The sequence below is a fragment of the Loxodonta africana genome, chromosome 10, assembly GCF_030014295.1.
Source record: "Loxodonta africana isolate mLoxAfr1 chromosome 10, mLoxAfr1.hap2, whole genome shotgun sequence".
In the NCBI taxonomy this organism is placed as follows: domain Eukaryota; kingdom Metazoa; phylum Chordata; class Mammalia; order Proboscidea; family Elephantidae; genus Loxodonta; species Loxodonta africana.
In genome coordinates this window covers 89,842,240-89,863,046 of record NC_087351.1, presented here as the reverse complement: position 1 = coordinate 89,863,046, position 20,807 = coordinate 89,842,240, and the positions used below count along the sequence as shown (strand labels likewise).

Sequence of the window (20,807 nt, the reverse complement as noted above, 5' to 3'; positions counted from 1 at the left end):
CAACTCAAGTAGCAGCGGTGGAAGAGCTTTCGGGAGCCGCGTTGACACCCTCAGGAGTCGCTTCCAGACCTTCCTCCTAAGCAAACCTACCTCGATGCATACATAAATATTTGCCCATGATGTGAAGGCTTGTTTGGGCCGCGGCCCGTGCCTGCCCTCGAGGCCCTGCCGGGTCCGTGCGCCCCAGCGTAGCGGTCGGAGAGCGGAGGTGGTGTCTGGCACATTGGACGAAGGAGTGGGAGCGCAGGGCTGGAGAAGCCGATCCGTGAGCTGCAACTTCCTCGGAGTAGGAATTCGCTTGAGGCGGCGACGGCGACAGGGGCAGGGACTGAGGGCGGGGAGGCAGCCAGATCAAACAGAGCCGCCCGCTGGGCCAAGAAGTGTCCGGGAGCGCTGAGGGGGCCACACTTCCAGGCGGGGCGGGGGACATCCCGGTGCGCTGCTGACCCGGAGAGCAGCTCGGGCCCCCACGCCGGAGCCAGGGCAGGGGAACTGAGGGCGGGAGAGCCGCGCGCCCTCGCCCCCCGCGCGCTCCCTCTCCACCCCACCCCGCGCGCGCGCGCCCGCCCGCAGCTGTCCCCTCCGCCCCGCGCTCGCCCGAGGCCGCACGGTCTCCCCTCACGCGCCCCCGGAGGTGGGAGGCCAGGCCCGAGAGGCAGCCCCGCGCTCCCCGCCCCTGGAGAAGGCGAGGCCCGGGGCCAACAGATCCGCGGAGCAAGGCGCGCGGCGCTGATCCTGGAGGGAGACGATGTCTCGGCTCTCCCGCCGAGTGCGGCTGCTCCTTGGCATGGTGCTGCTGACGGCGCTGCTGGCCGCCGGGCGCGGGCTCCCGCTGAGGAAGCCGCCGGGGCCCGGACCCCGGGCCAGCAGCCCCGCGAGGCTGGAGGAGGTGAGCTGGGACGCGGGCAGCGGTCTCTTGAGTGAGAGGGGCACAGGCAGGCCGGGGCGCCCAGGCACCGAGGGGGAGTCTCCGGCCCCAGCGCGGCGCGGAGTGATGCCAGGTGCACCGTCGGACCTCCAGGTGCCGCGCGGGGCCTGGCCGGGCTGTAGCGGGTTAGCGTGGGGAGAAGTTTCACTTCTGTACTGAATAATGTAGTCCGGCACCCAGGGGCCACCCGTGGCGCCCCCGGCAGCTCGTCGCCCTGAGCGAACTTCTCCTGCAGCAGCTCTTGCCAGGTGCGCGCTCGGAGAGGAATACTGTGCTTTGAGGAGTGGGGGGGCCGGGGTTTCTGCAGGTTTATCCGAGAGATTCACACAGGCAATTTCTTAATTGAAATCCTCCAAGGATTCAAGCCCTTCAGGTGTAAACTGAGGCAAGGCGAGGTAAGCCAGGCCCTCAGACGTGCTAGATGGGAATAACCAGGCAGAGACCTTTATATTACTATGGCCTCGGAAAAGCAGAAGACGGGGTGCAGCCTGAGGAACTCCGCCAATCTAGAGGATGTAGTGAGGCACCTTCTGGGTGACCTGTGGGTGGGCGTTGGGGATGTAAGACAAAGGAGTGAGACCAGAGAGTGGTTTCAGCCTTGGAGAGAATCCATGGTCTGTCAAAGGCGGTGTTTCCTGTCACTGGACATCAACAGCCCAGCCTGTTACCACCCCCCCCCCCGGACTGTGGTGGACATTCGTCCCTACGGAGACGAAGCCAGGGCTGGGCTTGTACCAGGGGCGTTCAGGGACAGGTCTGTGTGACAGGTGGCCCTGGGATCTTCCATGCACCGAGCTGGGGTGGGAGGAGACCAGAGTGATTGTTCCCATTTTCTTGAGGAGTACACTGAGGGGCCCAGAGAAGCTCAGACAGGGCTGAAGGGTTGTGAGAGCAGAGCTTGGGCCATACTGTTAGTGCCCAGGCTGTCCATGCACTTGAGAAGAAGAAAGGCTCTGGTAGTATTTCTCAGCTGTTTTTCATTACCATCTCCCTAAGGAGGCCTTGAGGATATTGGTTGTTCAGTGGTAGAATTCTCACCTTCCATGTGGGAGACCTGGGTTCCATTCCTGGCCAATGCACCTCGTGTGCAGCCACCACCCACCTGTCAGTGGAGGCTTTCATGTTACTATGATGCTGAATATAGGCTTCAGTGGAGCTTCCAGACTAAGACAGACTAGGAAGAAAGACCTGGCCATCTACTTTCTGAAAACGGGCAGTATTTCCTTACGTTATGCATGGGACCGTCACGAGTTAGGACCAACTCAATGGCAGCTAACAACAACAACAACAACCAGAAGCCTGTTAAGTTCTTTTTTCCCCAACTCCCCCCTGCAATGAAATTTCAATACCACAGATGTACTGCTTAACTGTTTGTGTGCTGTGTCCCTTTGGAGAGTCACAAACCATTCTGGTATCTAAGTTTTTTTGCCCCCCTCTTTTTTTTTCTCCCACCAAAACAGTTTTCGCCCCTGTTGAGAATGCATGCTGTAGACCAGGGTTTCTTAATCTGGACACTACTGTCATTCTGGTCTGGATAATTCTTTGCTCTGGGGACTGTCCTGTGCGTTGTAGGATGTTGAGCGGTATCCCTGGCCTCTGCCTACTAGATACCAGGAGCACACTCCTCCTCACAGTTGTCTCCAGACATTTCCACCTCCACCAAAAGTATCTCCAGACATTTCCAAATGTCCACTGGGGGGACAACTTCACCCTGCCCCGTCCCTCACCCACGCCCCTTTCGAGAACCACTGCTGTAGACAAATCTAGAGGAACTCAACAGCCTGGGGCCAGCCCCACCTCCTAGGTAGAAATGACAGTGGTAATAAAATTAATTAGTGTTGCTTCTACTTACGCATCACAATTAGTGATTTCTGTTGTAGTTCTTACCACTTTGTCTTGTCATTATTTTTAGTAGGTTTACAAAACCTACCCCCAGTGAGACCAGCCTAGAGGATGAGTTATTTCAGAGCCGAAGTCATATCCAGCCTCTGCACAGGGCCTGGCGCAGAGCCCTCAAAAACATGTTAAAGCAAATTAGTGCTGTGGAGAAAAAGCAGAGCTTGGAGCCCAGGCTGGGGTTCTGGTCCCAGCAGTTCATTAACTCATGGGTGACTCACCTTGGAATATTTCCTCACATTTAAAATGAGAGGCCAGTTTGTCTACGTGATGTCATTCAGCTCTAGCATTGTTCCATGAGTCTGTGTAATTTGTGTTAAAGCGGCTATACACTAATGGTGTTATTTAAGGAATCCTGGTGAGAGAATGCAGACTGCTCTTATGGGTACTTGGGTGATGTGTCAGAAATAACTGACCAGCCCAAAGACCTTGAGGAAGATACTAAAGAACATAAAACCTCCTGGAGTTACAGGTATGGGAAGAATGAAGGGAATCAAGCATTCCCTGGGCCTTCCAGAGTTGGTAAACATTATTTAGTGTGATGTTATTTCATTGTCACTATATTTTGACATGGGCTTTGTTCCCATTTTACAGGTGAGAAAATCGAGGCACAGAGAAATGAAGCCTTGCTGGGATTGGGAGCCAGGTCTGTCATTATCAGCAGTTATGCTGGGGACTGTATATCCATCTTTTCATACCATGCCCCAGCCTGTTCATCCTAGGTCTCGAAAACAAGCGTTGGCATTGTGAACAAAATGTGCCACCCCTACTCTGGGGAAGGCTACTGCTGAGTGTCTTAGTCATCTAATACTACTATAACAGAAATCCCACAAGTGGATGGTCTTAACAAGGAGAAACGCATTCTCTGATGCTCTGAGAGGCTAGAAGTCTAAATTCAGGGTGTCAGCTCCAGAGGAAGGCTTTCTCTTTCTGTCGGCTCTGGAGGAAGGTCTTTATCATCAATCATCCCTGGTCTAGGAGCTTCTCAGCATAGGTGCCCCAGGTCCAAAGGATACACTATTCTCTTGGCTCTTGTTTCTTGGTGGTATGAGGTCCCCACCCCCCATGTCTCTCTGTTCACTTCTCTCTTTTATATCTCAAAAGAGATTGACTCAAGATACAACCTAGTCTTGTGGATTGAATCCTGCCTCATTGCCATCACAGAGGTAGGATTTACAACACATAGGAAAATCACATCAGATCACAAAATGGTGGAGAGTCACACAATCCCAGAAATCATGGCCAAGCCAAGTTGACTCATATTTTTGGGGAGGACAATTCAATCCACAACCCTGGGTCTCAGTTTACTCCCACAATAAAATAGGAATCAGAGAACCCATTCTGTCAGATGGAGTGCTTGTGAAAAAGCACTGCACACGTGGGTGGCAACATCATCACATGGGGTCGGGCCGGGCAGCTTGCTGGTGCTGGAAAGGCAAACATGACACAGCCTTGCCTCAGTGCTTCTCTTCTGGTTAGGGAGCCGGAAACTACTCACACAGCTTCCGTGCCCAGCATTTTGTGCTCCTTGGTATTCCCATCTATGGGTGGGACAATGGCAGTGGGCCCAACAGCTGTCCCAGGGTCACTGAGCTAGTAAGTGGGGAGCATGATCCAAGCCCAGCTTTTCTTAATTCTGAGCACTTAAGCCTGGCACCCACCACCTCCTGGGCAGATAAAGGAAGAACTGGGGGAGGGCTTGGAGGTCCATATCACAAGAGCATGATGGGGGTTTGAATTAGATGAGAGAAGGACTAAGAGAGGACAGCTCTTTAGGCTGCAAGGACTGTCCAGGGCTAAGGGTTCCCACAGGGGACAGACCTGGGAAGTTCACGCTGCAGCAGCAGGAGTTCAGCTGAGGTGGAAGGAAGCATTTTTTCATCTTCTCTCTTTGCCACTCTAGCTAAAGATGTGTCAATTTTACTGATCTTTCCAGAGAACCAACTTGTGGTTTCTGCTCTGATCTTTGCTATTTCCTTCCTTCTGGTAACTTTATGCCTAGTTTCCTCTTCTTGTTCTAGCTCCTCAAGTTATAGAGTTAGGCTATTGATTTGAGATCTCTTTTATAATGTAGGCATTTATTGCTATGAATTTCCCTCTGAGCACTGTCTTCATTCTGGGGTGGCTGGATTCATATCAGCCAAAATAGATATCAAGTCAAAATCTGTTATAAGGGTCAAAGAAGAGCCTTCTGTAGTGATAAAAGGGTCAATTCATCAAGAAGCTATAGCTATTATAAATACATATGCACCTAATATCAGAGCCCCAAAATACATGAAGTAATAACTTTGTGAGGATGTGGTCTGAGAGTGAAGAACCATGGGTTGGAGGAAGGAGCCTCCAAGCCTGGGGCGGTGTCATGCCTGGTTGTTGTGGTCTTTGACTTGATCCGGGGGAAACTGATCAGCACTACACTGATGGCCCAGTGATTATCCAGGCAGTTGCCTGGGAGCAGCGGCTGGATTGCAGGAGGGTGTGGTGGGTTGAAAGACCTTTGCTGCCAGGAGGGTGGCACCGAGAAGCAGGTATTTTCCTGAAGGTTGACTTTCTTTGGTTGGGTCTTTCTGGCCCATTCGGTGAATGTGTCAGAAAGGGAACTGGACCCAGTTTTGTGTGATGCCTGCTGGCCTTCTGCAACTGGTCACCTTCCCGCACTTGACAATTATTCTCCTTCGAGGCCATCTTTCTCACTCTTAGAGGTTGGAAGCATGGGAGAGCTGGGCAAGAGAGAGACAGAAGGACAAGAATGGGGGGTGGAGGCTTGGCTGTTCCATGGCCCCAGGTAAGTCCCCAGCCTCCTGGATCTCAGTCTCCTAATCTCATTCGTCCCCTTCTCCCCTCCCAGGGTTGTTATGAGGATCAAAGGGAAAGATGGATGTGAAAAGTAGAGCATCCTATTTTAGTGTTTCATTCATTCAACACAACACAGAGTGCCAGGCAGTGGACCTGAAGGCATGGCCCCCGCCTGGAGTTAGCAAATCACAGAGTTAAAAGACTCTCCAACCAGACCACCTGCCTTCATCCCAGCTCTGCTAGCTCCTAGCTGGGTGACCCCGAGTAAGTTACTTCACCTCTCTGGTCCTTGGTTGCCTTATCTGTGAAGTGAGGATGATGTTATTCCTTGCCCATAAGGTCAATACCTATGGGGTGCCCTGCAGAACTGGCTGCATGGTCTGTGGGGCCCAGTGCAGTATGAAAATGCAGGTTCTCTTTTAGAATTTCAAGATTGCAACAGGAGAGAATTTAACCAATTGTGGGGCCCTTCTAACCCAGGGACTTGTGCAGTCAGGAGGGTAGATGAGGGGTATAATCAGCCCCCTCCCTCCGCCCTTGGCCCTTTAGCCTGACTTGGGAGGCAATGCTTTTGAATCACAGGTCCCCAGCACACCCTGGGCAGCCAAGGTGACTGTGTGTCTAGCCTGGTTCTGTGTGGATGGGGCTGGGGCTCAGCAGCTGGGGCTGTGGGAAGGGGAGGCACTGCCTGCACCTGGCAGCTAGATTTCATTATCCGGATCAAGTTCCCGACCCCTGAGGCACAGAGGAGAAGGGAGAGCTGGGGAGCTGTAAGGAGAGCTGGAACAGGTTAGCAGGCAAGCAGGCAGCCGTGCAGCAAGGGTCTGTGGGCATCAGGACTCTGTTACGTTAACTGAAAACATGTGGCCCAGGGGCTGCCTGGCCAAGCCTTGGAGGGCACAGGTAGACCCGTGTGTGTGTGTGTGTGTGTGTGTGTGTGTGTGCGTGCACGTGTGCACATGAGAGAGAGAGGGAGAAAGGCAGGGAGAAAATGAATTATGGTGGGACTTTATCTTGGAATGAACCTAGTCTCTATCTGGGCAGTGACATCATCACCCAAAAGAATGGAGTTGTGTATTTGTGCATGTGTGACCTCCTCATGTGAGCTTAACAGCTAGGGGAGATAGTCCTGTCACCTGTGAGATAGGACAGTTCTTCAACAGGTCAGAACCTCAGAGTTAGCCTCAGAACATCATGGTAGTTCACCTGCTTGGAGATTCTGCATCAGTGGTGAGGGGCAGGGACGGTGGTGGGGCTCTTTAGGCCTGAATAGGATGTGCAGAGCTAACACAGGGCCTGGCCTCTCTCAGAATCATCTGTCAGCCTCTAGGTAACATTCCGTGCATGCTTACCATGTGCAAGGCACGATTCTAACTCAAAAACCCTGCAAGACAGGGACTGCCATTTCCCTGATTTACAGAGGGAGAAACTGAGGCAGATTGAGCAATCTGCCCAAAGACACGCACCCCATAAGTGTACAAGTCGGAATCTGAACCCAGGGAATGTGGCCTTGAGCCTGTACTCTTCATCCCACATTCACCTGGGAGACATGATGATGAAGGTAGAACGCTGGGGATGTAGAGGGTGGATGACCGTGAGGGGTTATCGTCAGGACTGTATGCCCATGAACGTGTGTGCACAAACACATGGGCATTGAGACCTGGCAGAGCTGAGTGTGAATCCTTGTCCAGTTACGTGTAACCTTTGAGACCTTACATAATTCCCTCTTATCCTCACTGAGCCTCCAAAGCTTTATCTTTAACATAGAGGTAGCCACGCTCACCCCTCAGCATTGCCAGATTCCTTTATTCATTCACCTGTGATTTATTGAGCTTCTACAATGCACCAGGCACTGTGGTTGGCACAGCAGATATAGCGTGAACAAAGGAGATCAAAATCCTTGCCCGCATGGAGCCCACGTCCTGGCTGGGGTGAGTGGCAGAGGTAGGTGAGGAGCCCAGCCCAGGCCTGGTAATGACGGTGGGCTTAGAGGTTAGTTATAGGCTGTGGGTCTGGATACTCTGCCCATGGCCCCTCAGTCTCCATGTGGATTTTGTATTACTGTATTTTTATGCAGATAACACACACGTTATATGTTTTTTTGCCAACCCCGCAACCCCCTTGCTATTTTCGTAAGCATGTTATTTACGAAAAATACAGTAGTTTTCTAGTACTGCCATAGCGAAGTACCACAAGCTGGTTGGCTTTAAACAATAGAAATGTATTCTCTCTGGAGGCCGGAAGTCCAAATTCAGAATGTCAGCAGAGCCATGCTCCATCTGAAGTCTCTAGAGGAAGATCCTCTCATATATCTTCCAGCTTCTGGTAGCCCCAGGCGTTCCTTGGCTTGTGGCAGCATCTCTCCAGTCTCTGCTTCTGTCTTCACATGGCCATCCTCCCTGTGTGTGCCGGTCTTTTCTCTCTTTTAATAAGGACACCAGTCGTATTGGTTTAGGGCCCACCCTACTCCAGTATGACCTCATGTTGACTGATAACATCTGCAGAAACCTTATTTCCAAACAAGTCACATTCACAAGTATCGGGGGTTAGACAGGATCCCTGGCCTCTACTTACTAGATACCAGTAGCACCCCCACCTCCAGTTGCGACAACCACAGATGTCTCCAGAGATTGCCAAATGTCCCCAGTTGAAAACACTGCTCTGGAATCACTGCTGAACCGTTGCACAACCTGCCAGAGGCAGGCCTAGCTGCCACAAGGTTGAGCCACCCAGATCAGCCAGAAAGTCTGCAGGACTCCCAAGACTGCCTGTCTCTGTGCCCCAGAGGCTACAGACAGAGTGGAACCACTGAACAGTCCCAGGGTGAGTCAGGCTCTCGGTGGAATCATGGATGGGAGCTGCCAGGAAGACGGCATCAGGGGTGCTCCAGGGCCTTTGGATTGGTCCGCGAAGGATAGAGCTGTTCTGTTACTCACCATCCCTCTTTCCAGCCCTACCTCCTTGCCGCCTAGACCAGAGCACTTTGACTCAGTGAGAGACTTGGGGGCCCTATGCGATGGGTCCACAGTGGCCCTGTAACCAGGTATTTAATGCAGGGAGCCTTGGAGCCAAGCATCTGAGGGAGGGCGAGGGGCGACAGAAAATTTTCAATCTCTTTTCCAGCCTCCCAAGGAAAAAGAATGAGAGCAAGGCACTAGACTGATTAAGCCCCTTGTTTGTGATAGGGACTGTCTCATCCCTCTGATGTGTAGTGCTTGTCGCATGATGGTTAAGAGCATGGGCTCTGGCCCAGGGTGCCTGGCACAGATCTTGGTTCTACCACCACTTCTGTGTAACCTCAGGTGAGATCCTTGACCTCTCTGTGCCTTAACTTCCAAACCAAAAAAAAAAAAAAAAAAACCCAGTGCCTTCAAGTCGATTCTGACTTATAGCAACCCTATAGGACAGAGTAGAACTGCCCCATAGAGTTTCCAAGGAGCGCCTGGCGTATTCGAACTGCCAGCCCTTTGGCTAGCAGCCATAGCACTTAACCACTACGCCACCAGGGTTTCCCCTTAACTTCCATTGTCTGTAAACTGGGGATGACAGCTGGCAACTACATTAGGGTTGTTATGAGGATTGAGAAAGTGATTGTTAAGTGTTTAGAACATTGCCCAGCATACAGTAAGTGCTATGGAAGTCTTTGGTAAATAAAACTCTAACAGTCCTCCCAGATAGGATTTACTACCCTCATTTTTCGGATGAGGAAATCATTAAGTTGAATGAGCTAGTAAGAGGCAGAGCTGGGATTTAAACCCAAGATTATCTGACTCTCCAGAACCCATGTTTTTCTGGCCATATTACGCTGCCCCAAGCAAGGTAGGAGACATGAGCTGGGGTCAAGGCTGTGGCCTGCGTGGGGCAGGAGTAATAGGCGCTGGGTCTCTGGAGCTCATAATGTAGCCCTGGAAGGTACTCTTTTTGCCTTGGGGTGGAGACCAGGGCCTTGGCTAGAATCTGGAGGGAAGTCAATGGCTGCTGTGCTCCAGTGCCCCACTGCCCCCACACTACCCTGCTCTGGCTGTTGGATCTGCTGTCTGAGCAAGTGAGCACGAGCCAGAGACAACCCAGATCTGCCTTTCACCTACTGTCTGGGCGGGAGCAAGGATGGCCCCAGTGTGGAACCAAGGACAGTGGCTACCCACTCCCTGTATGTCCAGGCCCATCTTGGGGCCTTTCTGCCCCGGCTTGTGAGGGCCTCTTGGGGGATTCTGATGCAGGTAGTCTGCAAATTGGCATTTTGGAAGCACTGCCTTAAACAACTCGCCTCCCTTCTCTGAACCTCAGTTTCTTCATCTGTAAAATGAAGGTGTCAGATTGTATTTCTTCTATGTGTAGAAATCTAATGTTGGCATCATTTGTCCAAGTGCTTTGTGGAAGGAGGACCAACTGCACCTTCCCTCAGCCTCTGCAGGTGTCAAAGCAGGCAGTGCTTGGATTTCTCCTTCAGTCACAGAGTGAGTTTGTGAGCCGGGTTAGACCCTGGGCTCCCAAATCACCCCTGTCTTCGTCATCTAGTGCTGCTATAGCAGAAATACCACAAGTGGATGGCTTTAACAAACAGAAATTTATTCTTGCACAGTCTAGGAGGCTAGAAGTCCAAATTCAGGGTACCAGCTCCAGGGGAAAGCTTTCTTTCTGTGTCGGCTCTGGGAGAAGGTCCTTGTCATCAGTCTTCCCCTGGTCTCAGTGCAGGGACCCTGGGTCCAAAGGATACGCTCTGCTCCTGGTGCTTCTTTCTTGGTGGTATGAGGAGGTCCCTCTCTGCTCTCTTCTCTCTCATTTTATCTGTTACAAGATTTTTTTTTTTTTTTTTAAGGTGAAAGGTGATTAAAAGGTGATGCAGGCCACACTGCCGGGTAACTCCCCTTACATGGGATCAGGGCTGTGACCTGAGTAAGGGTGTTGCATCCCACCCTAATCCTCTTTAACATTGTCTAATCTTTTTTTTAATCTTGCCTCACTAACACAGGCAGAGAATAGGATTTGTAACACATAGGAAAATTACATCAGATCACAAAATGCAGAGCAACCATAATACTGGGAATCATGGCTTAGCCAAGCTGACACATGTTTTGGGGGGACACAATTCAGTCCATGACACCCCATGACCAGCATTTTCAAGGTCCACATGGGGTGAGCTCCGACCTCAGTCACCCCTCCTTCCCGCTCTTTCTCCTTCAGGTCTCAGCCTTCCTAGATCCCAGGCCTCTCAAGGAAGAGGAGGAGACCCCACTGCTCCCTCGAGGCCGCGTCCAGGCAAGGTCTCACCGACACAGGCACCAGACCCTCTCTGAGTCAGCCTCCCTAACCCCAGTCGAGGCCCCCCTTCCTGGGACCCTGGAGGACATCCCCCTGCTGCTGGAGCTGCAGAAGCTGCCGGGATTGGCCAACACAGACTTGAGTGCCCCAAACCCCAACATCCAGGTGAGAGCTACAGAAGGGCCATGGGCCTTCAGCCCAGTGGACACCTAGGGAGTTGCTGACCTGAATGGCACAGCTCTCAGGTCAGGTCACCACCCAGGCCCCTATCCTGTACTCCTTGCAGGGCAGGGGTTCCTGTGTGTGGTCAGGGAGTTAGACCCCTCTGCTGTCCCTGTGGTGCAGTGAGGGCAGTACCTGCCCCTCTTCCACTTCTAGCTGTGGGACCGTGGGCAAGATGCTTGGCTTCTCTGAGCCCCTGCTTCCTAGACTGAAGCATGGGGTCCACAGCACCAGCCTGCAGGGCTGCTGTGAGCTGCGGGCGTTCTGAGACTAGGACAAGGCCTCGAGGCAAAGCCTGAGGTGGGACCCCACCCAGGCCCAGCGCCTCACTGCAGGCAATTGAAGAAGGGGCTGAGTGCTAGTGTGGTGGGCTGGGGAGCGGGGGGAGGGAAGGGTGGAGGCTGCCCACCAGCAGGGCTTTTAGCAGAGGAAACGAGGGGGCCGGGTAGCATTCCAGTGTACACACCCTGTTGCCAGTCCTGAATCCCTAACAATAATGCTGCATTTTTGTGTAGCACCTACAGTTTACAAAGCACTTTCGCCAAAAGAGAAGCAACAGAAGACCGTGAAAGTATAGAACATGAAGTCCTAAAATTGTTTAAAAGTGTATGCATATATGTTGTTGTGCTGTGTGGTCAATTTTGATTCATAGCGCCCTATAGGACAGAGTAGAACTGCCTCCATAGGGTTTCCAAGGCTGTAATCTTTTTTTGGAACATTTTATTGTGCTTTACGTGACAGGTTACCTAGCAAATTCGTTTTCCAATCAATGATTCTTACACAAATTGGTCCATGACATTGGTTGCAATCCCTGCAGTGCTTTGGCATTCTCCCCACTTCCTCCCTGGGTTCTCTGTTTCCATTAGTCTGATTTCCGCATTCCTCCTGGCCTTCTCATCTTTGGTTTTGGGCAAATGTTGCCATTTTAGTCTCCTATAGTTGATTGTTTTAAGGAGCCCATTCTTCATGGGTGGTGGTGTCTATTTCATAGCCCTGTCTATTATTTGGCTGAAAGGTGGCCTCTGGGAGTTTCAAGTTAGAAGGTTGTCTTAGGGCAATAGTCTCAGGGGTTCCTTCAGTCTCTTTCAGACCATTAAGTCTGGTCTTTTTTTTTTTTAATTTGAAGTTTGTTCTTTACTTTTTACCCATGCTAACCAGGAACTTCTATTGTGATTCTGGTCAAAGTGGTTGGTGGTGGTAGCTGGCCACCGTTTAGTTCTCCTGGTCTCAGATTAGAGGAGCCTGTGGTTCATGTGGGCCGTTAGTCCTTTAGACTAATTGCTTCCTGAGTCTTCAGTTTTCTTCGTTCTCATTTACTCCAGGTGGGAAGAGACCAATAGTTGCTTCTTATATGGCTGCTCGCAAACTTCTAAGACCCCAGACTATACTCACCATGCTACGATGTAGAACGTTATCTTTATGAGCTGCCAGATAACCAAGATGTCCCCCAAGACTATGGTCCTTAGCCAAGGCTGTACTTTTTATGGAAGCAGATTGCCACCGACCTTTTGGTTAGCAGCAGAGCACTTAACCACTGGGCCACCAGGGCTCCTTCATGCGTATATGTGTATGTTGTTGTTGTTAGGTGCCACTGTGTCAATCCATCTTGTTGAGGGTCTTCCTCTTTTTCACTGACCTTCCACTTTACCGAGCATGATGTCCTTCTCCAGGGACTGATCCTCCCTAATAACATGTCCAAAGTACACTAATAATGGCAACATGGAACGTCCATATGTGTGTATAGGTACATACACATAAATATATACGTGAGTACATACGTGTATGTATACATTTATACTACATATAAATGAGTACATATGTATGTGTGTGTTTGTATGTATGTACATCCACACACACACATCCACACACAAACACAAATTGGAAGATTAATCACCAAAATGAGATTTGTCAGTGACTGAATTGTAGGTGATTTTCATGTTTATATTTGTTTTTTCTGACATTTTGTACAATGACCCCTTATTACTTTATAATAGCCAAAAATAATAACTGCTTTTAAAGTTCCCCTTCACATAAGCAGAGCCCTTCTTGGTCCAGTGGTTAATAAGAGCTCGGCAGTTTGAATCCGCCAGCTGCTCTTTGGAAACCTTACGGGGCAGTTCTACGCTGTCCTATAAGGGTGCTATGAGTCGAAATCGACTCAATGGTGACAGGTTTTTTTGTTGTTGTTGTTCACGGAAGTGATTTGATTTGATTTATTCCCCATCTGTAAATGTGGTGGAAGAGTTCCTCTCAAGGGCTCCTGTAGAGATTTGACATCTGGTGGTACACTGGTTAAGCGCTTGGCTGCTAACTGATAGGTCAGAGGTTGGAACTCACCAGCTGCTCCACAGGAGAAAGATGTGGCAGTCTGCCTCTGTAAAGATTTGCTGTCCTGGAAACTGTATGGGGCAGTTCTTTTCTGTCATATAGGGTCTCTATGAGTCGAAATTGACCGGACAGCAGGGTTTAGCTCTCATTTTCCTGCCGCAGAGATGGGGAAATGGAGGCTCAGAGCTACTTCATGGCCCCCTGAGGCCGAGTAGCCCACCTCCGCCTGGAGCCAAAATTCCAAGCCAGCTTCTCCCCCTCCCAAGCGCCTTCTCCTAAACCCTGGCTGTGCGTTAGCCACCGTACCCAGCCCCACCCCAGGACAGTTAAATCTGTATCTAGAGTGGGGTGTGGGAGTCAGGGTTGGTTTAAAAAGCATCTTCAGAAATATTATTTGATGGTTACGAGGGTGGGGAGGGAGGGAAAAGGGTATCCACTAGTTAGATAGTAGACAAGAAGTATTTTAGGTGAAGGGAGAGATAACACACAGTACAGGAGAGGTCAGCACAACTGGACTAAACCAAAAGCATAGCAGTTTCCCGAATACAACCGAATGCTTGCTTTAAAGGCCAGAGTAGCAGGTGTGGGGGTTTGGGGACCACGGTTTCAGGGAACATCTAGGTCAACTGGCATAGTGAAATGTATTAAGAAAACGTTCTGGATCCCATTTTGGTGAGCGGCATCTGGGGTCTTAAATGCTAGTAAGCGGCCATCTAAGATGCATCAACTGGTCTCAACCCACCTTGATCAAAGCTGAATGAAGAACACCAAAGACATATGGTAAAGATGAGCCCAAGAGACAGAAAGGGCCACATAAACCAGAGACTACATCAGCCTGAGACCGGAAGAACTGTATGGTGCCTGGCTACCCCAGTCACTGCCCTGACAGGGAACACAACAGAGAATCCCTGATGGAGCAGAACAGTGGGATACAGATCTCAAATTCTCCTAAAAAGACCAGACTTAATGGTCTGTCCGAGACTAAGGGACCCCAGAGGTCATGGTCCCTAGACCCTTTGTTAGCCCAAGACTGGAACCATTCCTGAAGCCAACTGTTCAGACAGGGATTGGACGTGACTGTAAGATAGAAAATGATACTGGTGAGGAGTGAGCTTCTTAGCTCAAGTAGACACGTGAGACTATGTGGGCAACTCCTGTCTGGAGGTGAGATGAGAAGGCACAGGGGGACAGGAGCTGGTTTAGTGGACACAAGGAATACGGTGGAGAGAAGGAATGTGCTGTGTCATTAGGGGGAGAGCAGCTAGAAATACATAGCAAGGTGTATATAACTTTTTGTATGAGAGACTGACTTTATTTATAAACTTTCACTTGAAGCGCAATTGAAAAAAAATCTTCAGGTGATTCTAATGCAAAGTCAGGCCTTAAGCTGTGACCCCATGTCCTCCGGAAGGAGGGCTAGTTTGGAAGAGCACTAGTTTTTGTTTTGGGTTGAACCTCTGCTGAGAATTTGCATTTCTAACAAGTTCCCAGGTGATGCTAATGCAGCTGGTTAGAGACCAATTCTGAGAACCACTAGTAGAGCAGTGGCTCTCAAAATTCATCATACATAAGAATCGCCTGGCAATTTGTTAAAATGTAGATTGTGATTCAGTGTATCTGAATCTGTCTGGAAGGCCAGGAAGATTAGCTGAGAGAAGACAGCTGGCTCTTGCCCCTGCTTCCGTCCCTTGTCTCCCCTCTCAGGGGTTCTGCTCTGAGCCCTCCCTCACTGGCCACCTGGCCTCTGTCCCTCTGCAGGTGAGCATTGAGGTGGTGGAGGACCCCCATGCGGAGGTGGAGATGGACCTGTTGGCAGAGCCCAGCAACCGCTGGCCGCAGGGTGCCCCCAGCGGGCTGCCTGCCAAGGAGCTCTTCTGGCCCCTCTTCTGGGGCTACCTGGAGGGCAAGGAGGGGGGGACTCGTCTTAAGAGCAGGACCCAAGAGGAAGAGGAAGAGGAGGATTACCCTGCAGAGTACAGCGAGGGCGAGGATGAGGACCAGGAGGACACCGGTGAGGAAGATGATGATGATGATGACGATGAGGAGGAGCTTGGGTTCAGTGGAGCCCCAAGGGACTGGACCTTTAAGAAGACAGACAGCTATGGTGAGCGCCCGCATCTTGGCATCCCCAGGCTGCTGCCCCTGGAGACCCTGAGTGGAAATGGGGATGGGAGAGAGGGCTAAGGGCTTCCCGGGCCGGGGCAGCTGGGGAATTTAGGAGCTTAGGCCCTGGACAAATATCATCATCATCAAAAGAGTAACAATACCAGTCACACACAATTTTTTTTTTTAAACAACATTTGACCCTCACAATAGCCCTGAGGTCCCCTCGGCAAAACAAGACACTCGTTAACTTTATATATACTCATATCTGTTTGTTTCCAGAAAATTGAGAAATATAAATCCCACCACTCGTAACTGACCTCCAGACTGTATGGGTTTGAGTCTTCGCTCTGTTGCTTACCAGCTGAGTGACCCTGGGCAAATTACTTACCCTCTCTGTGCTTCTCTGTGCTTCAATTCCTTCCTCTATAAAATGGGGAAGGGTATAACCTTTACTTTGTAGGGTTGTAGGGAGTATTAATTGAGTTAATACATGTAAAGTGCTGGCATACAGTAAAAATACCATGTAAGTATTGGCTATTTTCCTTATTTTTATTAGAAAACAACAACAGCATAGACTGTTCAGAAAACAAAATGTCATCCAAGCTTGCCAGTCTCCCATGATGACGATTTTTAGTCTTGCATACTGTGGTTCGGGTTTTCTCTGGGTACAGACAGGTTTCATGTACAGTTGCAGCCATTTTCCCTGGAGCCTCCTCACTCAACTGAGGTGCCTGTGCTTAAGACTAAGCTGTGAGGGGCTTTTCCCCCTTCACCAAGAAAACATCAACTAACACAGTTTTCATGACTTTAAGCTTTTCTCGCATTAGTGTTCCTTAAACTCTTGGTGCTGGCCTGCTCTGGCCTGCCGGGAAGTGAGGAGAGAACCAGCTGTGTCAGTATTTCTGGGGGTAGCACAGTGAGCATTGGGTCTTGGGCTCTGCACAGCCAGAGCACTTCGGGTGCCAGGTCCTTCAGATAGGGAGCGGGTCCCTAATGTGGGTCAGGGACATTCCTTAATACCCCCAGTGCCAAGGAATTATTGCCAGCCTTGGTTTTGATTGGCATCAAAAACTATAGCTCAGAGAGGTAGGGGGACTTGCCCAAAGTCACATCAACAGTGGTCAGGCCACATCTGGACGCTGCCGGCTTCCAGTCCCAGATACCTGTTCCTCTTTATTGCTGTGTTGGCACAGAGCTGGTGGCTGGGGGTTGTGCTCTCTCTGTAGGGCCACCTTGTATCTTTGCACAGGTTGTTCACTGCACAAAGGTACACAGCTGGGGCGAGTGGAGACTGAAATCCAGCCCATGCTTCATTTACTAGGCTGGGCACCGTGGAGTGGGCTGCATCCTCCCGAGGTTGGGGTGCTGCCTTTGACTTTGCACAAATGCATCCTGTGGGCTGTGCTCACTTACCCCCGGCTCCCTGCCTCAACCCAGACTATGAGCCTCAAGAGGAGTGGAGCCCTTGGTCTCCCTGCAGTGGGAGCTGTGGCAGCGGCAGCCAGCGGAGAAATCAGCCCTGTGGCTACTCCTGCACTGCCACCGAGTCCCGGGCTTGTGACCTGCCCCCCTGTCCTGGTGAGATGAGCCCCAGCCTCTGCATAGGGAGTCGCTTGTGTGGCTGAGACTCCTGGCTTGGTCCACTGGGAGCTGGGCATCCAGCAAGGGGTGGGCTTGGGAAAGGGGATGCAGGAACATGGTGGTCCTGCCTCATTTCAGGCCTGTCCCAGATGCTGTGGGCACAAGAGCCTAGTGAGGGCTGGGCTTCCCCATCAGGAGCACAGAGGTGCCTTGGGGTGCCACCAGCCCCGCCTCCTCTCTTCCCAAAGGCACCAAGGACGAGGACACCTTAGGCTTCCCCAGTGAGGGGTGGCAGCCCCTGGTCCACAATGTCACAGACGTGCTTAGCCCAGGTGAGTTGGGGGGCTAGGCTCTGACTGAGTGGTGTGGGGAGACCCCTGTAGGGAGGGTGGAGCTTTATTGCAAGCGCAGGAACCTTGCCTCCATCCCCGTGAGGCAGGGAGTACATCTTCCACCTGGAAGCTTTGCCTCCCCAGCAAGGGGCCTCTGGCACTCCTGACCAGTGGCCTTTCCCATATTCTTGCTGAGAGCCAGAGCTTGGGGGTCATCTGGTAGGGTGGACCCTTCCAGCATCCCCTGGATGGCCTGGGGACATTCTGGCTTCTGCTCTCTGGCCACTGTTTGGAGGCTCCTGACCAGGCTGTCTGAGGAGGGGGAGGCAGTGCTGTCTGTCAGAAGCAGGTCTGTAACTCCAGGAATGCCACTTCCAGGCAGCTTGGAGCATGCCAGGCTTTCACCAACACACTCTCAAGTTGTCTCTTGGTGTCACCCACACCCTGAGAGGAAGGCAGGCAGCTTCTGGTAGCCCCACCTTGGGGGCAAGGTCCATGCTCAGTGCAGCAGGTACTTACTGAGCCTGTGCAGACACCTGGCACTGCTGGGGCTGGGGATTCCCAGAAGACCAAGGTCTGATGCCTGCCTCTGGAGCTCAGGTCTTAGGGGGAGAGGCACACAGAACTCATTTGAGCACCACACTGAGAAGTGTGTCCAAAAGGTCTGGGAGCAAAGAGAAAGGAGCGAGCTGTTCTGTGTGGCTAGAGTCAGAAGCCACATTTCCCAAGGTAGAGAGGGGGAAGGAAGGCAGTGTGATCAGGGGAGCCACAGGAGGCCCAAAGGGCAGAGTGACTTGCCCAGGGTCATAGGGCCTGACAGAGGCCCGTGGTTAAAATGCTACAACACTTCTTTATCAGCTGGTTAAAACCGCTGCTCACCAACCACCCAGCTTCTTCCCCATCATCCAGCACTCAGGTAGGAGGGAGGGGGAAGGGAGAGTTGGTGCTTAGGGAGTGCTAGGTTTCTGTTAATGGTGGTGGAACCACTTGTGAAAGGACGGTGGGGATGGTCATACAACATGATGCACACAATCAATGTCACTGAATCGTAGATGCAAAAATTGTTGAACTGGCAAATGCTTTGTTATATACATTTTTACCACACACACAAAAAAAAAACACGCCTGGCACAGCAGAGCCAGCATCCTTTCTGAGCCATGGCCTATTGCTTCAGGCTATGTGGCAGCCTTTATCTGTCAGTAGCAGAGGGCAAGGCAGACTGTCCCTTCCCTGATGTGGGTCCCTGACTCCTGCCCTCAAGGCCTTGCCAAGCCATACCCTTGCACTAGGTGGGGCCTGGGTCTTCTCTCTCTGGGCATTGCACCTGGACAGGCCCCACCCCCACTTCATTAAGGGACTGACTGGCTCCCCTCTGCACCCCCTTCCCTGTCCCCTGCAGATGTGGACAGCTGTGAGAAGTGGCTGAACTGCAAGAGTGACTTCCTAGCCAAGTACCTGAGCCAGGCGCTGCGGGACTTGCCCAGCTGCCCATGTGCATACCCGCTGGAGGCCGTGTACAGCGCTGTGAGCCTGCAGGATGAGCACCAGGGCCGGAGCTTCCAGTGGAGGGATGCCAGTGGGCCACGGGAGCGCCTGGACGTGTACCAGCCCATGGCACGCTTCTGCCTGCGCTCCCTGCTGTCTGGGGAGAGCAGCACCCTGGCCGCCCAGCATTGCTGCTACGACGAGGGCAGCCGGCTGCTGACCCGCGGCAAGGGCGCTGGCACACCTGACCTCATCAGCACCGACTTCTCCCCTGAGCTGCACTTCAAGGTGGACACCCTGCCCTGGATCCTGTGTAAGGGGGACTGGAGCCGCTACCATGCTGTGCGGCCCCCCAACAATGGCCGGGCCTGTGCCGACAACCCCCCTGAGGAGGAGTACCTGGCTCAGTTGCAGGAAGCCAAGGAGTACTAATGAAGGTGCTGCTGGCCAAGGCTGCAGGGAGGCGGCCAGTGGTGGTTGCTGCTGGGCTGGAGAACTTTTTTGTAGCCTTCTCATGCTGCCCCTGCCCAGACTGGGTGAGTGTAGGAGCTTGCAATGCCTGAGGTCTGTTCTGCTGCATCGTGCTCTCTGCCTAAGACAAGTCAGGTGCCTCAGGTGCTGGTGTGGGGTTGGGGAGAAGGTCGAAGGGTGTTCAGGCCCAAGGTCCCTGGAGGTGCAGTGGAAATGTGTGTCCATGTGCATGCGGGTCTGTGTATGGGCCTCCCTCTCCTACCCTCTGGGAGGAGCTGGCCCAGCCTGGCCGCTTGTGTTCTTCCCTCTCCCTCTGAGCTGTGCTCTTTGGCCCTCGCTCTGCACACAGGTGTGAACCTGACTCTCTAGGCACATTCCCAAGACCTCACGGGGAGTGGCTGGTAGTCACTCAGACCCCACCCCTGATGGCCGGCTGAGGGAGGGCATGAGGGAGACAACAAAAGGGCCGGTCTTTCATCCTGCCCACAGTTGCCCTTTGCCAGGCCGACACCAGCCTTGGGTATGACCCCCTCTTCTCTCAGGGCGCACGTACCTCACTTGTCCTGTTGCCCCATCTCCAGAGCCTACCCGGGGTAGAGGACCAGTCGTACTGTGAGCTGTGCACAGGAGGGTGACCCTAAGCTCCGAGCTGCCTTTCTGGTGGACACCACTTGAGGCTGGGGCTGAAGGCCATCAGTGGGGCCTAAGGTAACAGACAGGCTGAGGCAGCTGGGGCAAAACAGATTCCAGGCAGGGAATGGGTCACCTAAGTCCGGTCCCTTTGTCCAGTCCTCCTCTGTTCTGCCCAGGTTGTCGGAATATGGGGGGTAGGAGTTGGCACTGTCCCTGAGTCGGGAAGTTGGTAGCTTGTCGCAGCAGCCGGGCTTGGGGTGGGCTCAGAACGATGTAGCATGTACCTGTTGGGGTGCTGGTAAACCAGCTCTCACGGGAAAATAACGCGCCTTGAATTTTAGCATTTGGCAATTTCCATGGTGCAAATACTCCCGCCACGACCCATTTCAAGCACCCATCATGATGTCACTGGAAGCCCTGAACTCTGAGTTGGGAAGAGATGTAAATAATCAACTCTTCCAGCACACCTGTGCCTCTCCCCGCCTCCCCTTCCGTGGGGTTGAAATGTTGAGGTCCCAACTGCCCTTGTTCACAAAAGCCTCCAGGAGGCAGGGGACTGCAGTCCTAGCCCCTAAACAGCTGCCCTGAAGCACTGGGGGATCCTCACAATAAAGCACTTTATTTTAAAATTTTGTCTGATGAAGCCATGGGCACCAGTGGGGTCGAGGCTGTTGGCAAGCCTTTGCTTACAGCCCAAGTGAAGCTCACGTGGGTTGTATTTCTACCTATCTAACCCATGTTGTTGTTGTTGCTAGTTGCCATCGAGTCAA

General features: G+C 52.1%; 1 protein-coding gene across 3 annotated transcripts; it reads left to right on the top strand.

Moving 5' to 3' along the window:
• The first annotated feature begins 636 nt into the window (after positions 1-636).
• On the top strand, positions 637-19,482 carry ISM2 (isthmin 2). 3 transcript variants are annotated; one of them, XM_023546421.2, is made up of 6 exons: positions 637-889; positions 10,802-11,044; positions 15,188-15,533; positions 16,973-17,113; positions 17,365-17,448; positions 18,848-19,482. In XM_023546421.2, the coding sequence occupies exons 1-6, from the start codon at positions 749-751 to the stop codon at positions 19,363-19,365; spliced, it is 1,473 nt and encodes a 490-aa protein (XP_023402189.2). In that variant the 5' UTR covers positions 637-748; the 3' UTR covers positions 19,366-19,482. The 3 variants fall into 3 exon arrangements, with proteins under 3 accessions (XP_023402189.2, XP_023402191.2, XP_023402192.2); XM_023546423.2 differs by lacking the exon at positions 16,973-17,113 and having other exon boundaries at positions 638-889; XM_023546424.2 differs by lacking the exons at positions 16,973-17,113; positions 17,365-17,448 and having other exon boundaries at positions 638-889.
• Positions 19,483-20,807: the final 1,325 nt, after the last annotated feature.

Excerpts from the sequence above, each read along its gene's own strand:
- ISM2 (XM_023546421.2), top strand. The coding sequence starts at position 749 with ATGTCTCGGCTCTCCCGCCGAGTGCGGCTGCTCCTTGGCATGGTGCTG. Across the intron at positions 15,534-16,972 it reads TAAGAAGACAGACAGCTATG|ACTATGAGCCTCAAGAGGAG; the intron begins GTGAGCGCCCGC and ends GCCTCAACCCAG. Across the intron at positions 17,449-18,847 it reads CACAGACGTGCTTAGCCCAG|ATGTGGACAGCTGTGAGAAG; the intron begins GTGAGTTGGGGG and ends TGTCCCCTGCAG.